The sequence below is a fragment of the Atractosteus spatula genome, chromosome 8 (assembly GCF_055471065.1).
Source record: "Atractosteus spatula isolate fAtrSpa1 chromosome 8, fAtrSpa1.hap1, whole genome shotgun sequence".
In the NCBI taxonomy this organism is placed as follows: domain Eukaryota; kingdom Metazoa; phylum Chordata; class Actinopteri; order Semionotiformes; family Lepisosteidae; genus Atractosteus; species Atractosteus spatula.
The window spans coordinates 26,004,087-26,025,788 of record NC_142713.1 but is presented as its reverse complement, the minus strand read 5'-3'; the positions used below and the strand labels follow the sequence as shown (position 1 = coordinate 26,025,788).

Genomic DNA, 21,702 nt, shown 5'->3' with positions numbered 1-21,702 from the left:
TTTTAACACTCTCAAGGACAGACAGCTACAGACTGAAAAAGTGAAGCAACCAGAGATCCCAAGAGTGAGACAAACAGTTTTCACTAGACAAGACAGGCTTTTATCAAGTTGAGTGTCTATAAATAAGTGAGCTAATGTTTTTGTGACCTGTAGATCAACAAAACATAAAGGAAAAAACTAAAAGCCTACTCTTTAGGACAGCTTTGCTTAAGCCTGCCAGCTCAATGGCTAAGAAAATACCAACTTCTTACCCAACTATTTTACACAGAATTCAATATAACATTGATGCATACTGTATTTATTCAAAGGCAATACTTTATCAACAAGAAACAAACATACTGTCAAAAAAGGGCTCATTTACTTAGGTAAAAACAATCTGCACTAAATAAAGGATTAGAGTTCTACATGGGTAGCTTGTGAATACAAATACAATCATTTCTAATTAAAGTACATGGATAAAAAACTAATTTCTCATTAAAAACGTTTTACAGTATATTTATTTCTGGACAACTGCTTACAGCAGATGTTTCACAGGACAGGACTAGAAACAGCATCAACCTCAGTATGCCTGGGAGAGGAATTTGTAATTATTTTGTCATTTGAAAGAAGATGCTACATCTGCCTGTTTGCACATGAGATAATATTACAGTGCACATCAAAATCTTTCCAATCCCAACTTCAGAATTAAGAATATGGTTATGAATTTGTGTACCACATTAATCTTGCATCCATACTAACAGTAGTTCTACCTGTCAATCCCTGAATATCTGTTTCCTTCTTGTGTAAGGGTTACGCTTATCTACTTTTCACTGAGAACATTGAACACTACTTACCTTTATCTTCTAATGAAAGCACTGTTGAAGAATAATAACTCACTCACCTGGTAGTCCATCCACTCCAATTAATTTTTTTTTTAGGAAATCACTTTATCAGCTATTGGTTAATTACAAAACACTTAGTTTTAGCTACAGTAGATACATACAGTACCTAATATCAAAGAAACTGAGACACAGAACTGTAGGGTGAAGCTTTATTATCTCTCACAATCACAAATAAATAAGCACATGGATCTCAGCACAATCAGAGGATCTGACCTCACAGAAACTGCCAAAATGAATATTATACAGTTAATGTGGTACAAGACGTGCACAGCACAGATCCTTACTAAACATTTTAATTAGCATAGCATTTATTTTATTTTAGTTTTTATTTTGTTTTTGTATAGTTTGAAATTTCTAAAATACCTCTATCAAATCTGAATGTGTAATATTCCAGGCTTTCATTTTTTCCCCTATCCTCTAATTTCTTATCTAATTATAGAGAGACAAAATCACATTGCTTTTATTGTTTGCAGTACTGAATGTTGTTCTATTACAGAGTTGAAAAAATCATTATTTATTAGATGCTTTTACACAAGACATCGCCATTTGGAGAGTTCATGTAGATGGCCGAGTGGATGTATCTGTTTTTCATTAATTTTAAAACTTGTAGTTGGAGTGTTGATTACTTAATTATTGTTTAAATCTATTTTATACAACTACTGTTGATACAATTCAGATCTCGAGGATCTTGAGGTTTTGGGAGTGAGAACATTAGTCAGTTCAAACCACACATGTTGCAGAGAATTACTTGTACACAGTTGGTCTTTTTAATCACAATTTCTGCTCATTCGACCACCCTTTCACAGCAAAGAGAAAAAGGGAAAGTTATGCTTACCAGAACTCTCTCGGGCTCCCCTTGTGATTCAGCAGAAGGCTCCATGACTCTGCAGCTTCCTCTCCAACTTCCTGCCTGTTAGTGCTGCTCAGGATCCTACATGCCTATCAAGAGAACACAGGGGCCTGTCAGTGGCAACACAGCAGTGCTCCAAATCAGTAGCCAATATAAAAGACCTTTCACAACCACATGATGCACTTCAACTGAATGTATACATGTGTCAGAATCCTGAGAGGAGAGAAATGCAGTTGAGGATAAGAAATGCCCTCCCCCATCGTAATTATGGTTTAATAAAATTAAACGTTACTACATTCAGGGAGATTGTATTCTCGTGTATTCATAGCAGTATTCTGTGATTACTTCTCAAGAAAATGCTGCCAAACGCTGTCAATTTAGGATAATTCCTCCTGACAATGAAAAACTAATTGTGACAGACTGCCAAACTGCCTTCCTCTGCTATCAAGACAACGGGAAAACAACAGAATTTCTTTCCAAATGAGAAAGTGCCAATTAAAGCACAATGTTTAGATAATATGTCAAGACAAGAGAAAGTGTTCTCGTAGGCCTTCTTTCAATAACATCCCTACGTCATTACAGGCCTGGGCCTATGTTGTGACTTTCGTCGGGTTGGAGTGGCATCTTAAGTTTTGGACTGTAAGAGCTAAATGTCGACAAGGGAGAAATCACATAGATCTACTGAGACAGAAGGTTTGAAGTGAGTCCATCCATCCATTTTCTAACAGCTTTATCCAATACAGGGTTGCGGGGCAGCCAAAACCTATCCCGGTAAGCAACAGGCACGAAGCAGGATACAACCTAGACGGGAAACCAGTCCATCGCAGGGCACACACACTCACAGACACACACACTCAGACCAGGCCCAATTTTCCCAGATGTCAATTAACCTACAGAACCAGCATGTCTTCCCCCTCCCCCCCACTCAACCCAACATACTTTTGCCACCTTGATTCACAAAAGCTGTTCGATCATGTTTTTTAATGTTATTTTGTATGTACTGCCCGTGACATGGCCTGCCTTCAGATTTACAATAAAATGTTCAAGAAAGAAAAAAAGAGTATGTCTTTGGGCTTTGGAACGAAACCTGGGCACCCAGCAAAAAACATGTAAGCACAGAGAGAACATACAAACTCCATGCAGGTAGCACCTCAGATCTGGAATTGAACCCAGGGCCATACTGTATATCCTGCATCCTGTCAAAATTACCGGTAAAGGATTCAAATTGGGCAAGGTCTTACAAGGCCACAGAAAAAAACACTGAACTTTAAGATAAAACAGGTACTGACAATCGGTTTACATATTGTGCATTTATTTTCCTTTCCACTACTTGACATTTCCAAGCTCTTCATTTGCATCAGGGACGGCAACATGGCTTTGCAAGCAAGAACTCAGAGAGCGTCTGGAGCACAAAGGGCCAAATCAACTGGAAAGTTATCAATTCAGGCCTTATGCATACGGCAGGCTGCAGGAGGAAGAGAGAAAGAGGAATGTCATTGTACGAAAAAGAAGCCTTCACTAATCATCAAGCCAAATTGAGCAAATTAAAAGACACTCAAATTTCTGAGCACTCTTCAGCTATAGGCGGTCGTCACCGAGTTCTGAACCACACCAGCTGCCAGCCATTGAAATATTAATTGCTGCCTTTTCTTTTTAAACAACTTAATTGTTTTGGAGCCAGAGGCCTTCTTTGTGTACATTGACTCAAATATACTGTACATACAAGAAATAAGCTCCTTTCAATATAGCACATCTTGCTTTCACTTAGGAGCCTGCCAATCCAAGTGTCACTTGCATTCACAAGAAACAGGCAACAAAGCTTTACTTAGAAAATACTCATTTCATTTCTTTCTTAGACACTTCAGCTGATGAGAGATCAAATGGAAACTACTATCTGAATCACAAAAAAATAGTTTTCTGCTTGCATGACCAAGATGCAGTCTACTCCCAGCAATTGTAATGTACTGCATACTTAATTTGTGCCTGGATGCAATGTGTAACTTTTCAGGGGGAAAAAGCAGCACAGCTGGAGAAGAGACCAGGCTCTATTCAGTAACATTCTGGTCTGAATTATTATATGGTTATTTCAGACTAATTATTAAGAGAAACATGCCTTTGTCTCTGGTGACCAATAATAGCATAGCTCCAGTTTAAAGTGCTATCTTATCACAGGCATTGAGGTATTCTACTACCAGTGTAAATAATGACATGCTACTGTATATTGCATTTCTTCATATAGTACGCTGAAGGTGGATCCAAATTAATTTTGCTAGACTCATACATGCTTAATTGCTTGCAAAACAAATATACTAAGATCAAGATAAGTGAAAAACAGCACTTGAGTAAAACTGTCATCTGTTCAATCTGATTCTACAAATGAATCCTTGATCTTTCACGTCTTAGCAGAGGGCTTGAATGTTCTGCTATTTAAGGAGCTGAAAAAATAATATCTCCTTCACTAAATCAAACTTGAATAGAAGTAAACAACAACAACCACAGCAGGGTACAGCTTCTGAAAAAACACAACGATTCTAAAAAAATCATCACGATGATAGCTATACTAACAAAAAAAAAAACAGTTGGAAACACTGGCACCACAAAAAGGAATGGAATTGTGCTGAAAGTGTTGTGAATGATCGGTTCACATAAACAGGATGTAGCCAAGTCCTGCTCTCTAAGCACTACGCACAAACCTAAACTATTTAGAGTGTTATTTCCTTAACACTTTTAGAGTCAGAGATAAAGATATTATTAGCCCTGCAAGAATGTTTGAAAAAAAAGTTCTGCTCACTCAGCCTTCGCTGTAGTGCAGCTGTTACTAATTCATAGAAAACAAGCAAAATCATAAAACAGCAGATAAGTAAGGAAGAGCATACCAACTCAACAACTCAACAGAGACCTCTGACCTCAGAAATTTGTAGAAGCACATAATACAGAAACAAATCAAAAGATTCAGTCAATGGTAATGGATAATTGAAATTTAATTAAAAAAAACAAAAGAAATATGGACTTGGATCCAAAATAAACAAAAATGAACTGACTACAAAAAGCAATTTCTAATGTCTTTTGCTAAGGCTTTTGGCATTCTAAGCATACCTAGCACCTAACCAGAGAAAAAGTCACTACCAGTTTGGCTGGGCTTTTATTGGCTTGGAAATTATTATCAGGTGACTCTAAATCTAGCTTTAATCTGAGCCGGCCTCTGTATACATAATTAAAAATAATTCAGATGTGTATTGGTGAACTTTGCTGTTATATCTCATCCAAGAAGTTGCACCTATAACAGTGGTTTGATAGGGTATTGGCCTATGTGTATTCCTAGGTAAGAACACAGAAAATACTGTTTAATCCACACCACACCACAGTTTCATCACAGCTAGAAGCAACTGCAACACTTTGTACCCAACTGACTGTCTCTCTCCTTCAGAGACAAGGCATATTACTGTACCATTTCCTGAAATTTGACAATATCTTACTGCCAGGTGCTATAGCACCATAGGAATGGCAGAATCGCAAAACTTTGGCACTGATTTTCAAAACACCACCAAGGAACATCTTTTTCAAGTTTCTGCAGTTATGTAATATTATGGAATTATTTCACTTCCATTTAACAAGACATCTGAGTTTGCTTTTATTTGACTAGGCTTTACTAAATAGAATGCAGTTCCACTCTGCAATGAATATTAAATTCATAATGACAACACAAAACTATCAATATTTCTAGTGCCAAAAACCTAGAAAATATCAAAAACCATCACAATACAAAGATTAGTTTTAAAATAATTAGTTACATTTTTAACAATTTGAACATCAGCATCTTTCGCTTTGAATGACCTTGACTTGTATCATTAAAGCTAGATTTTAAGCCTCTAACCACGACAGTTTTCCCATTCATCAGTCTCAGATAAGCCCAAAGAAAATCCTATTTAATTATGAGCCATACATATTTGCATCAAATAAATCAAATTGCAAATACTGTAACACTGAAGCAGAGAAGCTCTTTAGTTTCTATAATGCAAGTTATATAACACAGTGAGACAACAAATGAACCATGATAATACAAGTAATGCCAATACATACAGTACCTGTTGTGCCTTCACGAACAAAACCTGCTACTACGTTTGCAAAGGCACTGCAGTTGAGTGAATAACTATAAACCAGGGATAGAAAATAAATGGCTCAAACAGTTGCTGCATAACACATCAAGGACACATCCATCATTGATGTGCTTACTGGATCAGAATTTCAGATCTTCAGTATTATGAAATAAAACCTGTAACCTATAAGAGCGATACACTGTACATTGAGGCTGAAGTCTAAAATGTATATTATATAAGACAATTAATTATAGACCACTGGACACCTTGTTATTGGCTCCAAAGCCCAGAGCTATAGAACTCACATCTGTAGGTGATGTAAACTATCCAATAAGACTTTGCACAACATTAAAATTCCCATTATGAATACTTGTACAAGGTCAGTATGCCACACTCAGAAGTTTAACTGTCAAGCAGAACAACTATGGCCACAGATAACCCACAACATATCTGACTTTCTCCATATATTTTTGTTTTAATTAATATTTTTACAGAAGATGAAATCAATTACATTTCAAGGACTTCAAACATTCGTAGAAAACCAGCCAGCAGGTGTGTAATAAATTCAATACAACTGCTGTTTATTGCATTTATTTGCCTTTCTTACCCCTGAATCCAGGTTTGATCCAGGTTTTCCTTCATGGAGAGCAAAGTGACTAAGTGGCTGGGTTAAGTTAATCAGTTTGGCACTCCTGACATATTCCCTGGCAACCACACAAAAAGCAGGAGGTACAGCCCACTGGGAGGGGAGTGTGCAGAAGCATCTGCAGACACAGTGCCTGACTGGGACTAACTGTATTATCGCCTAAAGCCACTCTAGCAAATACACACTCATGTATACCAACATAAACTATAGTAACATGCAAATTCTTACATAAACAGGTTGTTAATTCAGGAGTTTGCTATTCATTTTTGCAAACTCATCTCGGGTGAAACTGGTTCAAAAGTAAAAGCAAGCGCTGACATTTGGTGGAGTATGAAATTGTGCCCACTGATCTGTTTCTCACATGTAACGACTGCATGACAAAATAAAACACAGTGTAGCCTGCAGATTGGTGATTATAGTTCATGTACTTTCTGCAACACCAAACAAATTGGCCCCATGACCATCTGTGGCTGCAGTGTTCCTTTTATCCTTGTTTTTATCATCAGTCATGTCTTAAACCACAGACTGTCAATAGCATTAATTAAATCAAAAATACAGAGCCAAGTAGAACTTCAGGTCAACATAATCAGCACACTATTATATTCGCATAAAGCAAACTATGATCCAGTTTTGTAACATGCTATCAGTTACCGGAAACAGGCTGGTGGATAGTTTCAAAAATATATAATGTTTTTTTTTCCTAATCATTTGTTTATTTATTTATAGATTTATTCAAATACTGTAGGTACCTTTTGTAAAAGAGTTGCATGACTGAGGATTGTGACTCTGTGTAGGAAACAGTAGTTTTATTTTTAAACCACTTGGCAGCAGTGCACCAAGAATAGGTTTTAATCATTCCAAAAGGCACTATGCATTCTAAAATAGTGGCATTACATTAACGCCGAGACAGAAGAGATTACAATAGGTTTTAGAGTAATCTTGTTTAAGATGCAACGTCACTGAGATTCACTAGAAATTCAGCTTGGAGGAGGGTCAGAAAAGGTCAGCATGCAGGAGAAATTAATTCCACCAGAGCGTGTGACAGACCATAAAGAGAAACAGAGCAATGATATTAAAAGTGTAATGTTGCATGTTATGTAATTTATTCATTCCTTTAGGCCATTTCTTGTTGTCCCAAAATAAACGTAATGTACATTAGAGTACCTTTTCCTACACAGAATTCACATTCAGTTTACTTCCAAGCTTTAAAAAATCCCTTCAAAGGGGTTTTTAATAATCACATTAATGCCACGTGGAAAATGAAGAACGCACATTGTTATCTATCTATCTATTGATGTATGTTTGTTTATAATTTGAGGTATGTTTGTTTGCTTAGTTCATGTTTTAATATGGTTATCTGGGGCTTATGGGAATGTTCTGACAATCTGAAGACAATGAACACAGAAGATTACAAAGGGACCTGATACAAGTACTCAAAGGCACTAACAAATTCCATCCTGAAGATTTCTTCAGAAAGAGCAGTGAAACACAAGCCATAGGGCACAATTGGAAACTACATGGAAATGCATTTAAAACTGAGAACAGGAGGCACTTCTTTACCCAGGGTTGCAGGAGTGTGAAATAAGCTACCCAGCCATATTGTTGAAAACAATACTCTGGCTCCTTTCAAAAAACAGTTGGATGAGATTCTTGGATCTAACTTTCTACCAAACAGGCTAGATATGCATCACCTTAACAGGCCAAAAAAATGAACAACCCTGTGCCTGTATAAAAAAATATGACTCAAAACTAAATCTTCCTTCCTACAACATTGATGCCCAATGGGAATCAATGTCTCTGTTCTAAAAACACATCCCTAAACTGGAAGAGAATGTTTTTAGTCTAAGGATTCCAGAGTGCAGAAAATCAGATTTTCCTAAAATAAATAAACAGCAAGCTCTCACAGTAATGTTCATGTTATTTAGCTAGAATCTGATCTCCAAGACTAAAAAGAACAATGTTAACCAGAGGAAACCATCAGAAACTCCCTGTTACCACATAAATGTGGGGGCTTAAGGGGTTTGTCTTACACACACTGGCTGAAGGAACTGAACATTTTTAGTTTGAAACAAAGACTACAGTATGTGAGGACCTGTTGCAAGTATCCTCAAAACCACTGGCAGTAGATATTGGCACAGGGTTGTGGAAGTACTGAAAAAAGATACCTATCTTTTCTATCAGGAAATGGCTGGGTGAGATTTTTGGATAATCTAGATGAGTGCTTCTCTAGAATGGGTTTTCCTAGAATGCCCTTCTCTCATTCGTCATTTTGCTGATGTTGTTATGATTGTTCTAACAGTAAAGACATACTGAAGTACACAGCCTAAGAAGAAAAAACAATCTATATATGTGAGATACAGGCTATGAAGATTCCTTAGTGAAGGATGGCAGAATATTTGTGCTATGGTGATGTTGCTCGTTTCCCCAGAATTAAAATAAATACATGCGGTGGCTGCCATTCATCACGACAGATATGCATCATGTTCAAATGAACATTCTGATTTCTGAACAACATTTCAGGACCTCATAGCAGCTCCAAATTGAAGCAGCTATTCACTTCCGAAGTCTGACTCCAATTTAGATACATTGTTTCACAAGACAAAACAATTTATGATCTCATGATGAGATTGTGCTAAAAAAATATGTCCTTAAAATAAAGTTTGAGGAAATAGCCAAGACAGATTCATATTCAAGTAATAAAATTTGAGATTTGATTAGAGAACATAGCAAAAATAAAGAGAGGGGAGATGGACAATCATAAACGAGTAACTATTAAGTGAATGTGTAGGTGTAGTAAATACAGTAGTAGGAAAATGGCACACTTAAATTAGAAATAGCATTCACAAGATTTAATAACAGGTTTTATGTGACGGTTCAGACCTGCATCACTACTGTCTAATTTTGCTGCATTTAGAAATAAGGACTTGCTGCAACACTTCTTGCAGTGCAGAACAGGTTACATCTCTTTCTGCTTTGGAAGGCAGAATTACATTCAATTAACGAAGAATCAAAATCATTTATCATTTTACAATTCAGTAAAAGCCTTTTTAATAAAGCCTTTTCGAGTTCTGGAAAATAAAAGATCTAAGCAATTAATCTAAGTGCTTTTACTAGTGGTTTGGACAAAACACTGCTGATATGGATCCCCATGGATGAAGGAAATTTATTAGTCCTCAAGACTGCTAAAATATAAACCTTCTGCTCTACAACAAACTGATCAGGATAAATGTCTTCCTATATATTACCTAGTCTTCATTAAGCAGAATCTATATCATTTTGGTTAGAAGACTATTCAGCTGGAAGTGATACGATTTACTTGGCTCTAGAGCTGAATCCTCCTTATCCATGAACTCTGACAAAGCTGTTAACAGCCCCCTGGTTTTCCCATAGGTACCACACGACCTTAGTCCAGACTGACCATGCTGTGTACTTTAACTGCACCAATATTTAATACAGAAATATGGGAACCTTTTTTTGTTTGTTTCAAAGGTAAACTAAACAATGTCACCCTACTATTTGCATAAAAAGCTTCCTTACAGTTCTTTTCAAAGAACAAACAACATGCAAAGTAAAACACCAAAAATTATACGAAACAAAAAACTTCAAAGGAGTAAAAGTCTAAGAGAACGGGATAGTATTTACTTTCCCGACCTATTGTATCTTTCTGTAGATTTAATGTCAGCAGACCTTGGCTTTGTAAGGGACTCTGTCAATTTCTAAAAAAATCAGAAACATTTCATGTACAGTACTTGTTTTCCAGTGCAGCAGCTGGCAATGTTCACTGTGATTTGCGAAACTTAATCAAATATTTGTTGATTATAGTGGCAGTAAATATTTCGGTTTGTAAAGCATAAATAACAGGAGAGTGGCAGAGGAAGAAAATACTACAAACTAAGGTACCAAGAAGGAAAATGCTTGTCAGACTTGTCTGAACAAGCTAAATTAATGATGGTAAGTTAGTTAAAGGACATACACTGAGTATATGAGTGCTAATTACTTGTGACATATGACACGTACAATACAAAGATCTCTTACTTTTTGCCTCAATAGAAATATCCATTATTATATGATTAAACCATAAACCCACAAAAGTCCATTCAGTAATAATGAAAACAAAAAAATCCTGGTTTCTCCAAGTAAAAAAGCATGATGTCCCTGCTTTTTAGCAAAAGAAAAATCATTCATAGTCATAGAAAAAAAAAATATTAGCTTTAGTTTTTAGAAATAATAAATCCAAGCTTATGTTCTACACTTCTTCACTAATGACATTTCAACATTTATTTTTTTAATTCCATGCACCTTTTCTGTGGAAACAGCCGACATTGGGGAGAACGGGCCTTTTGTAAATAAACATTAATTAACCTTATCAAGCAAGCCAGCATAACAAACCTCTTATCCACTGAAGTGCCCACTACAAATTGTCAGAAAAAAATAAATCTCTCCTGTCTGAAAGCCTGGAGCTTGTCGGGCCCAACATGATTCAGCACTCAGATACTGTATCTGTCTCTGGTAAACCACATGCCTGGTACTGTAAATGGCCTCCATCATGAGCCCATCATAGTGTCCCACTATTTCTACATCAAAATGTATTAAAAACAGGCATTAGCTGGATCATAAAAGCCTTAGAATAAAAGGAACTGTTATGAAATAATACATAGAAATACATGGAAAACTACCAGCTGACAACAGGCTGCCACTGTGTACATCCATCAATGCAGTATTCTTGCATCCTTTCATGTTTCACTTATCTGCAAGAGGCTCCTGCAATGTGCATTCTCAGTCATTATTCACTATATTAGTTTCAATTAATTCACTGGAATATACCATTCCAGACTGACATGCTTAAGTATCTTCTATGACATACAAGGTGAGCTGGTACTGTATATTTCGTGAGAGTGTTGATTTCAATAAATATCCAGGCTGGCATTAAGAACAAATTCTACTGGTTCCAGTACTAACAGCTTTGCATTTTAATGTCCCTTAGTATATGAAACAAAGAAAGCACCCCACCGAGGAATAACATAAATCCAGATTAGAGGTGATTAATGATTCAAGATTGATCCAGGAATCAATAAATTCAGATACACTTCAAACAGTATAGTTCCTTTTGTTGCCTCGGTGACACAGGCTAGGGTGTGCCTCCCCTCCATAATACTTGAAAGCATCAAATTACATCTGTCTCCTCTCCAAACCCAGGCATCCCTCCCTAGTCCGTGGACCTCCCAAGCGGATTCCACCTTAACACACATTGACCTTTAAGCAGCGTTTCTGTTAACTCTACTGGCAAATACTCTGTAAGAGGTGACCATAGTTTAATGAAAGATCTTTTGTTCCCCTTCAGAATCTCACCAAGCCTTTCATGGGGCAGTAGCTAAAACTTTCTCTCTACCAAAGTGTAACAGAAGGTTTTTTTCTTAATCCAGTTGATTAAAATCCATTCTCTTCCTAAACGTTACACATTTATCCAGATACATACTGTTTTCTTTAATGGTGTTTTTTTTTTATTCTCTTAATCTCACTGCTCTTTAATGACTGTATGTGAGCTTTGTTGAAAATAAAAGGAAAACATCAAGGTATCTTTGTGAAGGCACTGAAAAAAGGAAAGCACATTTCATAAAGAGTCAGCATGATCAGCAGTACAGACTCTCAAGGAATGACTCACTACTGGCTCAGCCAGTACAGGAGGTTGCCTGAGCACAAGTGGAGCTCCGTGATCATGGGTTCAAGCCTAGGCCATGTCCCTAGCTGACTGCGACAGGGAATCCCCAGGTGGTGGCACATAAGTGGCTGAGCACTGCCAAGAATAGGGTGGTTTCGGTAACCAGGGCTGCTAGCAGGGCTCCATGCACTTGCAGGTGTGCAGTACTGTCGTTACTGCTGGGGGGGGGGGTTGTCCACCTCTAATCCAGTCAGAACTGAACCTCCAGAACGGGACTGTGCTGCCCCACAACATGTTAGAACCAAAACTACACTCCCTCTTTCTCTTCTGTGTACTGTCATGGTGAAAAACACACCGTTGGCTGTTTCAAACTGGGTGGGTATAACAACGACGACAGTCATATTTAATTTGATGTCAAAAAAGAAGAAAGGACTCTCCTAAGACGGAGCTGACACGAGAACAAAGCACATAAATACCAGTTGCCAAATCTTACCACCTTAATACAGCAACCACACACCAGGAAAAGGACTACTATTTAAAAGGACTGCTGAGTAAGATGTGCTCTACAGCATAAGACAAGCTTTTTGTTTTGCAAAATGACTTGTTTTGTTATTTAGAGAAAAAAAAGCCATTTAAAAGGATGGGGAAAGACTGCAACAGTCTGCACATACTACTAAGTACAACTGTAACTGTTAAAATGTAATCTAAGAAGTCAGAAGTCAAGCAATCCCACAAGCAGCTCTAAAAATACCAGAACTTTTGAAGGCTGGCAGGAACTGAATGCTGTGAGAAACACTGCTCACCTCATAGGACCTGCAGAGCAGAAAGCAATTTCTAACAAAAGCTCCACGGGCCGCCTGAAAGAGGATGAAGAAAATATATTCATTTCAATCTAGAAATATACAGTATGTAAGGATTATGTTTCGACTGCGGCTAAGGCATTCTATGGCAGGGTCAGGAAGGACCGTTTTCAGCCTGTGTAGGAAAAGTGACAGCGGGACTTCAACAGCTCCATTCCAACAGATCCAACCTGTTTTTTTCCCTTTGGTGTCGCTCCAGATCGCATGCCTTTACAAAATACAACAAGGCCCCACTGTTTGCAGGACAGTCATTTGACATGTTAAACAACAAGTTACTGTAAGCCAGAGTGGACTTCTTGGCACTAACGGGAGAAGAAAACAAGTGTGGGATCTGGAGAAAGCACGAGTATTCTGCGTCCTTAACACAGTGTTGCTGAAATGCTTACAAAAGAAAAGCCGTACAGTGATGCAAAGGCAACATAAAAGACCAATGTGAAGAAAAATGAAGTGCTTGGTGCTTAGTTCTATCAGGAAGTTATTTGCTCAGTGTTATGTGCATCACACTCAGGAGATCAGACTGAATTTGCTGCAATGACTGACATGACTGAATGACTGGGCATGGAATCACCTGCACTTTTCAGGGTTGTGCATTACAAATGAAAGACAAATGAAAGGAAAAAAGAGATCTACAATATACAGTCATCTTCTCATGCTTAAATGTAATTGATACAGAAGATTTGGGGCACATCCGCAACATAATCTCATCAGCATAAGTACAGTATTCAAAAATATCTGCAAGGAAATGTTTTAATTTCAGTTGCAGCCAATAGACCACATTTCGATTCTAACTATAAAAATACGTGCAGTATAAGTGATGTATTTCACATATAAAGAAACTAAACCTTTCAAAATGTGATAGCCAATTCAAAGCATACCAGTCCAAAGAACGATGGCAACATCTAGAAAAAAACAAACCGATTCACTCATTTCTCTCATACATTCTCTGCTGGCTTTCTTAATTGTATTACACACATACAGTACTTTGAAACCTATTACTGCACTGACTTGTACCAAAGTAAAAGCTGCGGATAACAGTCATTACCAAGTGGAAATTGCCACTTATTTCTTTCACGGTTCAGCATGGTTTAGTCTTTACACTACTTGATGTTGAAACAGCTAAAATACCCTATCTTATTCCACTTATTACCTATAATAGTTTGAATCTCTACTGTGTTTGAATCAGTACTGTGTCACGGAACATGCTGTCAAGAAAAAGCTTTTCTTTTTCACATCAAAAGCAATTGTTTCTCATTGAAATGTATGTGAAAGCACACTTGACACTTTAGAGCATCTGTTTTACCGACTGAAGAAGGAATTATATATGGTGCAGGCTAAATCACAACAACACAAAGCAGAGTACACAGAATTCATAATTTATTATTTGTTTATTCACACCACAGAAAGAGGTACGAGTCTTATTTTTTCCCCATATAAATCTGCTAAGCAATACAGTAGCATTACCATGGATCAATACAAAGTACATTAACTGTACATTCCTTATATCTAGGTTTCCTGAGGTTTGTATTACTGTTACACCACCTATCCATGCTTTATTGCAAATTTACTGTGCTTTAATAAAAAAATTTTACCATGACATAACCAAAGAAATATTTCTTACATGTAGGTATTTCTAGTGAATTTGTCTCCTGAAGAGCACAAAAAACAATAAGTCTGTAATCACACTACACAAGTTTGATAACAGCACAGGCAGCGAGTCAGTTTGATAATAAAGGACTGAGTGGTGAAGTGTTGTTCCTGTGGCAGGTCCATTATGGCTAAGACTACATCATGTAGGAAAACTAAATGAAGTCCTCAGTATCAATCAAAAATCCTCTAAAATGCAAGCAAGATAAATATACAGGAAACCCTCTTGGTTTAACAGCCTTCGCTTCAACAGACTACGGATTTAACAGATAAAATTTAACAGGTCATATCACAAAAAACAGACTTTCCATGCAATAATGGCCAAATTCACTAATGATAAAATAAGTTAAAATAATTATGGCATAGTTTTAAAATTCAGGAATATCAGTGGCGCCCTTGCTTGCTTACAATGGGTGTTGTTTGTGCTTCATTTGCGATACAAAATTTTAGATATTTTTACCTCTATGACACTTGAAATAAAGATCTTGTCTATTTATGATAAAAAAGGCACGGAAACAATTTTCATTGACTGTGTTGTTTGTAATTGCTAAAAACACAAGTCAAAAAATTCAGAAAGCATATAAAGTATACTGTAGTCCAGAAACAAGGAAAGGTTTATTCTATGTTGAAAGACAAGGACAAGAAACAATGTTTCTGCTGTGGAGCCTTCAGCCTGACACCTGTTGAAGGCTCCACAGCCTAAATAGTGTTTCTTTTCTTTACCTTTCAGCACAGAATGAACTTTTACCTGTTCCTTTTCAGGCTTCGCACACTGACGCAGATTCCTACGTGAACATCTATATTTAGCACAGTACTGTATATATACTATTTCTCATACAATAGTGTGTTTTGGGGCTGATAAACATCATCTGTTATTTAGCAATAATGGAAAACCCTTCCCCACCATTGGTCCAGTAAACCAAGGGTTTACTGTATAGTTTATTGGACAAACAGAAAAGTTCCTATGACACGCTCTATTTTAGAACACATGGATTTATACAATTTACGCCTCTCCATGAGCATGTCAACAGAAAAACTATGTAGGAGAACTTCTTTAATCACAGTACATCATTTGCCCCAATTCCTCAATCTCGAGATGAATCCTAGTTAATTTTATATGTACTGTATACATTTTATGTGTTTGTATGACAATATTGCCTACTGTCTCGCAATGCGATCCTTTTTACATGCATTGGCCCTTGAACTTCAGAATGTCAACCTTGCAGAGAATCTCCACATCCAGAATTGCCTACACCACTCTTTCCTCCTTAATACCCTGTCTATCCCCAGGGTATTCAACCAAAACTTCACATTTTACTTTGTGAATGACCCTTCAGCTGGAACCTTTTTTTCCAGATGGACCTTCATCTCATAACACTGCTCTCATAATTGTCCACAGCCACCATCCACCCCAGGCAGTTTGTATCTCTACAAAAGCCGCAAAGAACTCTGCAAGCTGACTACTTTCACTACCATGATTACACCAACATTTTGTCTTTTCACAGGAATTCAAAGACTCTTATACCTTTTCTCTTAGAAACACATAAAAGCCAAAACTGTTCATAAATCTGCCTCTCATTCCCCAAGTACTCAATGTATGACGGCACTTTTTAAACCTCCCATACATTTATAGACTGCTGCCTTTCATATTTCTCCTCTATTTTGTCAAATTGCCATCACTTTCACATCTCCCTACTCATTCTCATTTTCTTTCATCTTCCTCAGTCCTTTGCTTCATATTTCTCTCCTCCCCTCTCTCCTCCACACATTTGAAGAAGCCCCACAGCTAAAATGTTATTTCTTTTTTTCATTGTGAAACTAACCACAACTAATTCCTAACTATATTGCAAGTCACTAGGGTGCTTCAACGTCTGTGTGTGTATGTGACCAATCAACACTTTTTAAGCATCTCAAACTCAGGAGGGCTTATGAAGAAACCAATAATGAGAAGGACAGGCTTCATTTGACTAATCTATAATTTAGAGCATTAAGATCCATGCTTTCATCTTCACAGGGTTTTGCCGCTAAATGTTAAGGCAACACAACATTAGGATACAATAGAGAATGTTTCCAGTAATCTGCAATTTATGGTTAAATATCACTGTTTAATTGTTTAACCAATTAAACAATTGTTAATTGTTTAACCTGTCAGTGCAGAACATTCCTTTAAGCCTGCCAATGTATCTGGTTGCTATTATCAGACTGATTTCAGAGTGGCTACACATTTTTGTTTTGTGGCGACCAAAATAGCATGTAATTTTCTAAATGGGCTCTTATTAGCTGATGGTACACTTTTAGCACAGTATCACATGACTTAAATGTACAATTTCAATTATATGTTCTAATATTCTGTTTGCTTAATGTGTTGCTTCCCCACACTCTTAATTTTTCTTAATGGTCTATGAATTGCATCACTTGTTTCCTTAAGTACAACTGCTAGAATACCATCAGGGTCTGTCTAGAGGCTGTAACATCTCTGCCTCTTGTGTGCTTATACATTTTATTATAGAACGTTGCACTTGCTCAGTACAAGGTACATTATTAATTTCTCCCTTCTAAATGCCTAATCGAAAAACATTTATTATATTAACCATTTCCCTTTCATCATCTGTTTACCATTTTTGTATCCGATACACTGTACTATTAATTTGCCTTATTTACGGTATTTTAGACTACATCGTAATATTCTCTCTCTGCCTTTCTAATTTTCTTTTTTAAGCCAGTGTATGCAATTTATTTAACTCAATTTCTTAAACTGAATTATGTTCTTTTTAATTATTTTACAAAGTGCTTTCTTTCTTCTCATAATTTTCCTAATTAACAATTTAAGCTACTGCCTTCTAGCAATTGATTTACTTATTCTAGTGCCATATCGGTGTTTCAAGCATAATACATTTATAATCTTTAATTTAGCCAATAATTTTCTAACAAGAAGCTTAATTGATAGTTTTAAGTCCAATGAGTACAGATTTATCTTCTATAACGTTGACTTGGCCAAGAGGCTTACACCAATTGTTGCAGAGAATACAGAGATGAACAATTAATAACAAAATAGCAGAATGGAAGATTTTAAAGAGTGCAAGTAACAGTCAGAAAAAAAATTAGCCACCCATTTATACAGAACCCAATCTATTTGTCTTCAACTATCTCATTCATAGCTTGCTGTACTAAAATTGTAAACTTTATTTTACTACTAACTGTACACATTGACAATATACAGTAGTACCAAGCACATCATGTTATAATCCCAGTTGCCCAATGGTTATTTTACCTTTGCTTACTTTGCTCTTATTATTCAGAAGGGTCAGATCAAAAGATTGTATTTATTGTAGGTGCTAATGTACAGAAGTTGGATAATGTAAAATTCCCTATCTATTCAAGTAAAATGTAAACCTCATATGAAAACCACTTCTGCCTCTACCAGTACATTACTGATTTTATCATACAAGACTGCAGTCTGTTTTATATTGTTACAGCTTTAGGTGACTTAGAACTGTCTTGTAGATTTTCGATAAAGTTTGTGACACTAGGAAGACTAAATACTTCTAACTTCAAAGCAGAGAGGATGTTTGCTGAGGTCTGGGTGGTCCCTTGAGCAGAAACAATGGTAACGTTTACCTTAATATACCTAAGGAAGGTGTGGATTAATGATTGGCAAGGAGCAGCACAGAAAGAGACAATATAAGATCACATTGTAGAGCTCAAGGAGGAAACCAAAAAGGGGAGGAAGAAGGAAGAAACAAGGAGAGCAGGGAGAAGAGAGAGGAGTCCAGAGGAGTTGGGACTTGAAGCTTGCGCCAGGCAAGAGCTCCTACTTCATGATCATCCAAACAAAACCTGACTGGGGGCAAGTATTTGAACCTTATTAGAGCGTGCTATTCTGTGTTTTTAGGGAACTTGGGTTTCCTGGGTAAAAGATACCTCAGTTAGAAATGTCTTTCCTGATTAGGCTGAATTTTATGGATAGGGATATAGGCTCCCATTTATTTTGTGAGAGAGCGAGATTTAACTGCATGTTTTCTGTCTTGTGTAGTTTATTGTAATAAATATTTGTTTCAACCAAGTGTGCCTGGATTATTACTCCTCTCAACAAAGCTGTGCCAGAGAATAAAGAATTCACGTGCCTCTTATTTATACCAGCCGCTCGGGTATATCATTAGAAATCACGTACAAATTGGGGATTATGAATAATTATTTCACCGATTGACTAAACCGCTGGGTCAATTCCTGATTTTCACCAGTTTTGTAACCCCCCCATTTGTAACAATATATCAATTTAATGTGTCTGTAGCGAACTCCTTACACTATACTCTGTGAATATTGATAGGTCAACAGCAGCAACACCATACTAAAAGCTTGAGCTTTTTAGATTTGCAGAAGGTGCTGTAATTAACAGAACAGTAAGGGGCACTCTTCCCTTTGGACCAGATAATTCTAAATCAAAACAGTACGGTGATGGGGAAGAACCACCAACCATTTGAAATATCGCACTAAAATACCAGTTACCTGTTATCATTGGTACCTTTAGATGAGTAAGGCAACTAGCAACAGTACTCAGGTTAAACTCCAGATTCAGGTGTTCTCAGTCTGGTCTTGCAAAACTCCCCCCTCTAATTTAACTGGCTAAGGTCTTATCCACCTTTGTTTTTGTGTTGTCATGAGTTTGCCACACCACCAAAAAAAATATGTTTAATTTTCTTTATCTGGGTATATTTTAACAGTTACTAAACAGAAAATGCAACAAGATTGGGGGCTGGACAGTTATAAAACACAATAACTGGGCCTACAGATTTGTTTTCATTCAGGAATTCCTGCCCAGCAGTCAGCATTAAAACAAACGTGCAAAGTTAACTTCACTGTTTTTCTCCAAAAAAGTTAATCTCACAGTTTGACTCCCAAAAAACTAAGGAAGAGTGAAAGCTGGACATGCCCAGGCATTATGCAGTTGAGGGTAAAGAGAGGGAAGCAACAGAACAGCCACAACACTGTTGTTTCTGACAAGAGCTACTGCAAGGATAATCAAGGATAATACAGATTATGGTGTGCCTAAATGACACCTTCTATGCAATGATAATTGTGTTCAATAATTATTGTAAAATACATTTCCAAACAATTATTCATTCCGATATTCAGCTGTAAATGTAAGTGTGTTTCAGAGCTCTGTACTGGTGTTCATGGTATTTAAGAATATAGAAAAATCACAAACAAGAGGAGGTCATTTGGCACATCTATCCTGCATTGTTGCTAATAGTTAACAGATTCTAATAGTTAACAGATTTGAGGACCTCATCCAGCCATAATAAAAGAAAACAATATAATCCTGGCAACTGCACTTAAGGAAAACAGATTAGTTTGAATGAGTACTCATTAAATCCTAAATTACTGCAAGAAGTTTGCCACGTGGACAATTACAAAGAATACAGTATTTAGTCAAATATCATGCACACCACAACATGAATGTCTCTGTGACTAGGGAAACAGTAGTAGGGATTCTCTTAACCCCATTTGAAGGAGATAGCCTTTGCAAGTTAGCCATTAATGTGCTATAACTAGACAGAACTATCATTGTACAAACACAGTTGATAAGGTTTACACCCACTGTGTGATTAAAACGGTCTCATTCTTTGCTTTAATACAGTCCTTTTCATTCCATACAATTTAAATTCCATTTTAATCTAACTGTAACCATCTTATATCCCTACCACTGGAAACAGGCTGTTTTCCAGTGGAAAACAAAGGCCAAAAAAGATGAGCTTGGCAAGAAACACTACACCTATTGTATCCAGGAAAACCATAGCTACCATTAACCGCCTGTGCCCTATGTAAAATACCTTACAGCATATACAGTACGCTACAGAATATCAGTTGGAGGTCAGACAAAGCTCAGTGCTTTTCCTCCACAACTCAAGTTTCAAAATAAGGTCTTTATGGAGGCCTGTAATACTGCTAATGTGTTTTGTTTGGCCCAGTTACACAAATAATACATTCATTTTCAAATTAATTCACTTACAAATTCACCTAGAAAAAAAGAATATGTAACTTGCAAAACAAAAGATAGAAATCAATATTAAAACACTGCATTTAGCGTTTCTATCCTCATTTCTACACATCTCAACAAAAGAATGTCAAACAACACTTCTAGGCTCTGCATGTAGAAAGCAACAGCAGCCCATTAAGCAGCACATGATCTAATGTGGTAATTGCTCCATGTACACTGTATATGTGTACAATTTGTATGGCTAGCAGCCATGTCACTCTGCAACTTACTGCAACTGGCAGCCCACTGAAGCTAAGCAGGTGTGAGCCTGGTCAGTACCTGGATGGGAGACCTCCTGGGGAAAAACTAAGGTTGCTGCTGGAAGAGGTGTTAGTGGGGCTAGCAGGGGGCACTCACCCTGCGGTCCATGTGGGTCCTAATGCCCCATTATAGTGACGGGGACACTATACTGCAAACAGGTGCCGTCCTTTGGATGAGACATAAAACCGAGGTCCAAGACATAAAAACTCTTTGTGGTCATTAAAAATCCCAGGGTGTTTCTCGAAAAGAGTAGGGGTGTAACCCTGGTGTCCTGGCCAAATTTCCCATTGGCCCTTACCAATCATGGCCTCCTACTAATCCCCATCACCTCATCACTGCGTTCTCCTCCCCACTGATAGCTGATGTGTGCCGAGCATTCTGGCGTACTATGGCTGCCATCGCATCATCCAGGTGGATGCCACACATTGGTGGTGGTGGAGGGGGAGTCCCCATTACCTGTAAAGCGCTTTGAGTGGAGTTTCCAGAACTCCACTCAATTATAATTATTATATCTGTATACTGTCCTGTATAATACACTGTAATCAAGTCCTATAAAAGGCATCCTGGCTTATGACAGTTTTCTAACTCAAGGCCACACCTACTTGATATACCGTATATTCCTTGCTGTTAGTATGAACAGAGTAGCCCTTTCTGACCCATCTGTCTACTGTGAATAAATGAATATAAATGAACGGGTTCCCATTATACTTACCTTTAAGAAATGAATACCATCCTAGAAACTTCTCAACTTCTTACGTCATCTTACT

At 37.2% G+C, this 21,702-nt stretch overlaps 1 protein-coding gene across 3 annotated transcripts in view; it reads right to left on the bottom strand.

The window, feature by feature from the left end:
* osbpl8 (oxysterol binding protein-like 8) overlaps positions 1 to 21,702 on the bottom strand; it is a 122,352-nt gene that overhangs the window by 80,600 nt on the left and 20,050 nt on the right. For all 3 annotated transcript variants that reach the window (XM_088923323.1, XM_088923326.1, XM_088923328.1), the window contains exon 2: positions 1,717 to 1,820. In XM_088923323.1, coding sequence (XP_088779449.1) covers positions 1,717 to 1,761 — 45 coding nt within the window. In that variant the 5' untranslated portion in view covers positions 1,762 to 1,820. The remainder of the gene's footprint in view (positions 1 to 1,716; positions 1,821 to 21,702) is intronic.